Here is a 7,608-nt window from a genome sequence, read left to right as displayed (position 1 = left end):
GATACGGACGTTAATAAAATGTACTGCAAGGACCATAGGTGGTGCCGCTGTTTCTGTAATCTTCATTTATTTAGTCGATTTCTATGCCGCCCTTCAAATACTTCTCAGCATTTGGCTGGATTTACTCGCGAGGAGGCCCAGCCAAATTCTGTAACGCAACTCGCAGTTCTGTCTTGCAGAGTGATTGCATTCTGCACAGGAGCTGCATTGCAACTTGTATATTTTTGCTTATCGTAGAATTGTTTTTAAAGTACCGACGGCGCCCCTACAGGGTTTCTGTTCATTTCGGTTGCTGCAACCAACTTCCCTTCTGGGTTGATTAAGCTTGAAAGAAGTCACTGAGTTTGGAGCACGGTCCGATCTTTATGCAAACTTTGCTGGAGGCACATGCATTTCGGTGCAAGGCCAGTGGCACGCAACAGGACTCGCTTCCCAATAACTTCAGAAGGGACGGGGGAATGGTAAATAGGGATCGGTTCTGGGTTGGCCGTGGCTCCCGGTGGGAATGAGCTATCCCACCCAGGTGCAAAGTTTGCAAACCTCCATCCATTCAATTCCCAAGATTTCTGGAGTTCCTCGATTCATGCAGCCTTGTGCTGCGCCCGTGCTGCTCTTCGTTTGCATTCCGTTCTTGCACTGATTCCCGTCTCTGCTCTACAAGGCCCAGTTGCCCCCGTCCTGGAGCAGCTCCGGCCTTGAAAGAGCTGGACGGACCTGGAAGGAGCCATTTTGTGAGGCACCGTCCAAAGGGGTGGCGCATGGTTTCCTGACACCGAACTAAGCGCCACTTTGCAACCTTCTCTCCACTTCTCTTTTTTCTCGGAGCTCAGCCAGGCGGGCTTTATGGGGTTCCCTCAGCCTTCGGCAAGTCGCGGGGACAAGAAGATGCTGCCCTTCTCGCCACTGACACCACGGATCCCTCCTTTTTTAAAGAAATAAATTCCTTTTTTTTCTTGCAAGCGTATCGGGGGGTGCGCGAGACCTCTGCCCCATTTGTTATTAATCGAGCATGGCCGGCGAGCCCCAGAAGAAGCAGCATTTGCCCTTTTTGGTGGGGCGCACCAACGGGCTCACCAAACCCACCTCCTTGGCACCTGCCGCCGGGGTGCGAAGTGGGGGGACACCTTCCAAGAAATTAGTGATCAAGAATTTCAGAGGTGGGTGAGTGAACGAGAACGAGGGTGCAAACCTGTGCAAGGGTATTTCAGTAAAAAAAAGCCCACTGGGAGCAAGTTGCAATCCTCTTTGGTTTTATTATAAGTGTTGCTCTTTAGCGGCGTTTATTCTTAGCGTCCCATTTTATGCGTCATTTGAATCTGTTTCAAATGTATTGTTTTCCTTAAAGGTATATCCCGAGTTGGTCTGCACTTCTGTCTTTTTAAAAGTTGTGTGGCAAAAGGGAATTTTTTGTTCGGGGCAGTTTTTCCCACGGTTTCATGATAAGCTGTTGGACATTACTTTTTCTTCTGTAATTTTTCTTCTGTGTTGTATAAATAAATCTACCAACCTGCTTTATGCCTGGACATTTTAGATTGATTCAGATATCTTTATTAGGCATATCAATTTTAGACTGTTATCTCTTTCACACCCTTGAATACCTTTTGATTGTTCAGAGTAACACTAATAACTTTTGAGTGATTAAGAGTCAGATAATAAATAGGTCTACACACTCACTTTCTTCCAGTATTCTGCATGGATTGATTAATATGAACAAAAAATGTGGCCTTGTGAATCCGCTTTAGTTCAGCGTATTTGTGTATGACACTGAAAGGATTTTCTTGTGTGAGTATGGCCAGTGATGGGACACACAAAAAGGAACTGGGGCACTTTCAAGTTAAATGCACAAATAATGTTTTAGAGTGTGATTAGAATGTACGTTTGAGTTACAAATTCAGGAGATGGAAACAGATTTGTGAAAACAGTTCTGTTAGTTTATGTTGGTATTCTGAAGATTCACATCTTCCACTGATACTTCATTTTGAACCACAGTAATTTCAAGTGTTCCTTTATTTTCTGGAATGTTCATCTAGTATCTAAATATATTCAGGTCTGCTTCCAGACTTGTCTGACACAGAACACTGTTGCCGTCATTTTGGTTGGGTCGTGTATGTTTGTGGCGCTGTAGCACGTAGATGAAGGACTTTAAGTAACTTCTCCTTATCTGGTATACAGAAATGGAAAAAAAAGGAGTTTTGGCACTTAGCCTAGGTCAGATCAGCAGCTTATAGCCAATAGGGACACAGGATTCACTGCCTGTGTTGACATGTGACACTCTGTGCCCTTTCCTCACCTTAGTGTCCGCAAGGCATTGCAACAGCTGTCCTAGAGAGATTACTCTGCTGATGTTACAGAACCAGTGTGGACTTTATCATTAGCTCAACTGTTATTTGGTGTCTTGCCGAATCCCCTGTTGTTCAACCTTAGCTACTACCTTCTGTTTCTTCACTCTTGACAATTAACAGATTAGAGTCTACAGGCATCCACTGAAACTGCAGAGTAGGTAAACAGTTCTACTAAGGAACTGATCCATTTAAATGGAAAGTATGCACCTTCAAAAACATCTGTTCCCCTAGTGCTTTGCTACCAGTTCATAGCTGCTAATTGAAAAATTGCACTCCTATGAACCCGGACTTTGCATACCTTTAAAGCGTCATTGTTTATTGTCCAGAACAGTGGTTCTCAACCTTCCTAATGCTGCGACCTTTTAATACAGTTCCTCATGTTGTGGTGACCCCCAACTCTAACATTTATCCATTTTACAGATGGAGAACTGATGCAGAGAGTCTTAGGTGACCCCTGTGAAAGGGTCACTCGACCCCCAAAGGGGTCCCGACCCACAGGTTGAGAACCACTGGTCTAGAAGTTTCTAGCTTAGTCCCTCTTTGATGGCTTGTGTTATAGATACCACATTTAGAAAACAATTCATGTTTACTTTGACGATATCAACAATTACTGTTAACATTTTGCTTACATCTTTTTCAGATAGTAATTTTTTTCTAGTTCATGCAAGCTTCCTTTTTTCTATATTGGCTTTTCTGTATTGGCATTTTTTTTTAAAAAAAGCTTGTTTTCATCCATAGATTGTAATTTCGCAGGGCTTCCCCCCACCCACAAAGTTCTTAAAGTATCCATGGTTGATAGCAATTAGCTTCATCATCTCATGTGGTTAAAGAACTTTGGCTATGGTAATTGGGATAAAATGTACAGAAGAACTTTTTTTACAGGTATGAAAAGTAGCTGGAATTTGAGAATGAGAAACATGTTTGTACAAAATTAGTTAAGGGAAGATTAGTGCCTTTTTTGGATGAAGTATTGATTCTGTTTTTACTTTAATCATAACCTTGCAAGTGACAGAAAAAATAATAAAGTCTAAACAGCTGTTAAAAGTTGTAGACTAATCTTATGCACAACAGCCTTGTGTGGCAGGTTGGGGTGAGAGTATGTGGAAAAGGAGGGATTCAAATCTGGGTCTCCCACATCCTAGTCCAAATACTTTAACCACAAAACCATAATACAGGTTAGGTTCCTGTGACATGCCTATTTTTTCCTCCTGAGGGGATACACACATCCTCTTAATATTTTGAGATCTAGGCTTGTTTTGAACTATAAACCTTCCCAATAGTTACCAGGTATTCGAAAGATAATGAGTGTACACGTTTTGGGTTTGCTGCAGTGAGGTAAATTTTGTGGTCCACAAGGAGTTTATGGAGATCGCCGAGGCAGGATTTAAATATAAACAACAAGGAATATTAATTTGTTTAATCTTAAGGAAAAGATCAACAGTACAGTACAAAGGAGAAACCTGGCTGAAGTCCATACATTTAAATTAGTTCTGTCTTTGGAAAGTAGTTAGAGTTTTCTTTAATTCTTTGAACAGTTTGATTTCAATTATTATAATAACCTGTTTTGAGCTGCCCTGAGCCTGCCTTGATAAGAAAGGGTAGGCTAGAAATGCAATACTAACTAACTAACTAACTAACTAACTAACTAACTAACTAACTAACTAACTAACTAACTAACTAACTTTCTTTTATTGACTAGCCACTAGGTTGGGTCCTCTCACACACTCAGGATTCCATCCAAACCAGACTGCCCTTTCCCCAGAGTCAGAATAGATTGTGCAAGGTCTGCTCATCACCAGAGAAAGGCCTAACAACTGAGCACTCTCTTCTCTCCCAGAGATGGAGCAAAACCACTGTGCCGCACTACCAAGCAGAGCGACCCTTCACCCAGTCTTCTCTTTGTCCTGAGCAGACCTGGGTTGTCACTGTTCCTTTGCTGGGCCAGAACTCCTGTGTTTCCTCCAACATCTCACCTCCCTTCACGGAGGTGATGGGATGTGGAGGGACCACTCCTATGGGCTCAACTCTGTTCTGTCACAGTTCCTTTAGCCATAAAAACATAAAGCAGGTTAGTTTTGTAGTATATGCAAAAAGGGAAACTGTTCTACCAGTTCCCCCCTTTCCTGGTTTGGTTGCCCCCTGCTAGCACCAGCTTGCCTCTGCCCTTCGTGCATTCTCTCTCTGGTGGCTTCTGCTGGGTGCCTTGTGAGCCTCTGTGGTTGGGGTTTTTTTGCATTTGGCAAACCAAAATACCTCATGAATGGCAATGATTTTGTGTGTGCGCGCGCATATTAGTGTCTGCAGATACACAAATGTCACAATTAACTTTAGAGGATTTTTCAATTCTCAATTTTTGTTAAACCAGGTTTGCAGAACTCTGAATGGTAACTATTACTAACTGATCCTGTTTCGTGTTTGTCTACAGGGGGCCAGCCCCTGACTGTTAGATACAGGGATTAAATCCAGCTTCTTCTATATAATCAAAGTGGTGGTTAACAATTAGTTATGTAGTGAATTGTGTTTTTCTTATCTTGTATATGTATGGACTGGTGATTTTGATGCATCTAAAGTTAATAGTTAATTTCTTATCTATATATATAAAAAGCTAACAGTGTATTTGTTAGTGGTAGTATAACTCAGTAACTGCTGGGCCAATTCCTCTGAAAATTCCCAGCCACTATAGTCAGCCAGTTGAAAGTGTTTTTCGATGTTCACATACCTGAAATTTCACACCTGACCCAGGTAAAACGCCTTTTTCCTGGCACTCCATGGTGAAGGACATGCAGCTGCCTGTGTGTAACTGTTACCCTTAGAATGTTCGTGCAGCTTAGAATGTTTGCTAAGATGGCCAGATATGAGCAGTGAAAACAGTACATAGGCAGTAACTCCAGTGGAAGTGAAACACACACACACATACACACGAGGGAGAGGGAAGGGAGGGAGAGGGAGCTGTGGCATGCAAGGGAAGAGAGGGAGGGAGAGGAAAGGGACGGAGGGGGAGGCATGCGAGGCAAGAGACGTGAGAGAGGGGAGAGAGTGAGGGGTGGCATGGAAGGGAGGGGAGGCAGGGGGCCCAGCATCTTGATATGACCCACCCACCCTAGCGGAGGGAAAGGGAGGGAGGGGAAGGAGTGGCATGCAAGGGAAGAGAAGTGAGGGAGGGAAGAGAGTGAAGGGCGACATGCAAGGGACGGGAGGGTGGGGCCAGGCACCCTAGATTCCCTGAATGCTGGGGTTACAGTTAAGAAAACCAGGCACGCATTACTCAGGAGTAAGCTCGGTAAAGCAACCGTGACATACTTTGCATGAATGCATCGTGCCCCTCAGAGGGTTTCCTCAGAAGCAACACCCATTGCCACCAACCAAATTTACTCCCAGGTAAAGGATCATGACCAGCCAGCCTAGATGTGTGGGAGAGGTGCCTTTCCACCCCCACCCCCCCGCCAGGAATGCAGGCACACACATCACTGACATCGCACAGTATCAGGCTGCGTGTTTGCATGAGCACGTACTGCTGGCCTCTGCAATTGATTTGCTGCTACTGTTCCTTTCCCATTTCACCACAATAAGCCACAGCAACGCGTGGTCGGGCCCCGCTAGTCATATTATAAATTTCTAGGTGACTCTTAAAGCATTTCGCTTGTGTTCCTTGCTTCTGATAATCACAGTTTGCTTTAGTTGAATCTTTAGTTTTAAACATCATTACTGTTTATTGTTGAAAGATCTATCTGGCAGGCCCTTGTGTGTTAAAGTCCCATCACTCTTTACATAATTGGAATGAAACAATAACAAATCTTTTAATTATTATCTAAAGTGAATGAAATTTTGAAACTTTGGAACCTTGTGTATCAGCTGACCAGCTTTTGTGTTTCTCTGTGTAGAAAGAGTGTATATTGCTTATTTTAAACTTTTCTTGCCATGACTATACCTTACTAAAATGTTAATCAGTATAGTTTGTGGTATGGGTAAGCTTGACATATGTGTGTCTTTGCCACTGCATGTGCTTGTGTTGAGCCATATTTGACTATAACTAGTTGTTTATTTAATGTACTGTAAAGGCTATGAGACACAGAAGACTGCAGTACTGTTAATATATTGTTCTTCATTTATTGTACTTATTATGTTTGCAATTCTACAAAATACATGTAAATGAACACCTCATGTGCCTTCCCATCTACTACACTGAATGCTCTTATCAATAAGCTTTTAAGACCAGAATGTGTTTGTTTATACTTAAAAGTAATATGTTTTGATACTTGATGTTGAATTAATATTTTAAAAAAATTGGAATTTAAAAAAGCAAGGAAAGGACATCAACCAATAAAATGGGGAAACTGTCTTAAAGGTCCTCTACAAAGGCAGACAAAAAAAACCCCAAATTAAAATAAGCAAATACATAGGAAAAGATAGACAGGAAAACCCATTAACTTTCCTTAAACTGTTGGGTCGTGTTGATGACATTCAAAAATAGAAAGAATGAGAGGGTTTGTAGCTACTATCTTCAGGATCTCACAAAGTATTTCTTGAAAGAAAAAAAGGTAAGTGAATACTGAAACTTTATTTTAAAAGACGGTTTTGCCAGCTTGAAATAGCAGACCTATATTTCCCCTAACTTTTAATAATAACAGTTATTCTGGAATGCTGTGGCATAATGTGTGTGGTGTGTGTTTCACCTGTTCTATGTCTGCTTAATGCATTGCAGAGAGACCAGCATTGCCTGAAAACTACACACAGGACACTTGGAAGAAGCTTCATGAAGCAGTTAGAGCCATTCAGAATAGTACATCCATTAAATATAATCTGGAAGAGCTCTACCAAGTAAGGGTTGTGATTTGTTTCTCTTTCTGTACCCTTTCTGATAGAAATGCAAAAGGAAGGGAGGAAAGCAGGAAGGGATTATATAACTAGCATGTTGGGACAATGTCTAATTAATCCTTCATGACTTCTAGTTTTCTTTGTGCAGGAATATTTTCTATAAGGAAGCATTCAGTCTGCAGTGTTGTGGACTGTCTAGCCCAGGAACATTTTAAAGCTTGTATTGTGTAGCTTAGAGGTATGCCAAAATGATTCGTCCCCTCTTTTTAGTGACAGAAGTATTGTGTGCATATCAGGGGCGTACCTAGGTAAACTGGTGCCTGGGGACAAAACCTGAGTTTATTCCACCTGGCGTATGGAAATGCCTTCCCCCACCATGACCAAACAATGATTTTTTGTACCCGCTCACAAAACACCTCCCACTCCCATCAAAACATACATGGCTCTCTCC

General features: G+C 42.2%; 1 protein-coding gene across 1 annotated transcript in view; it reads left to right on the top strand.

Annotated features, from left to right (window-relative positions):
- The first annotated feature begins 317 nt into the window (after nucleotides 1-317).
- CUL4A (cullin 4A) overlaps nucleotides 318-7,608 on the top strand; it is a 45,878-nt gene continuing 38,587 nt past the window's right edge. The window contains exons 1-2 of the mRNA XM_048494109.1: nucleotides 318-1,157; nucleotides 7,045-7,160. Of these exons, the coding sequence (XP_048350066.1) occupies nucleotides 1,010-1,157; nucleotides 7,045-7,160 (264 nt within the window). The 5' untranslated portion in view covers nucleotides 318-1,009. The remainder of the gene's footprint in view (nucleotides 1,158-7,044; nucleotides 7,161-7,608) is intronic.

The sequence above is a fragment of the Sphaerodactylus townsendi genome, linkage group LG04, assembly GCF_021028975.2.
Source record: "Sphaerodactylus townsendi isolate TG3544 linkage group LG04, MPM_Stown_v2.3, whole genome shotgun sequence".
NCBI lineage: Eukaryota > Metazoa > Chordata > Lepidosauria > Squamata > Sphaerodactylidae > Sphaerodactylus > Sphaerodactylus townsendi.
Note: the sequence above shows the minus strand (reverse complement) of the source record. Positions and strands in the feature narration are given on the sequence as shown.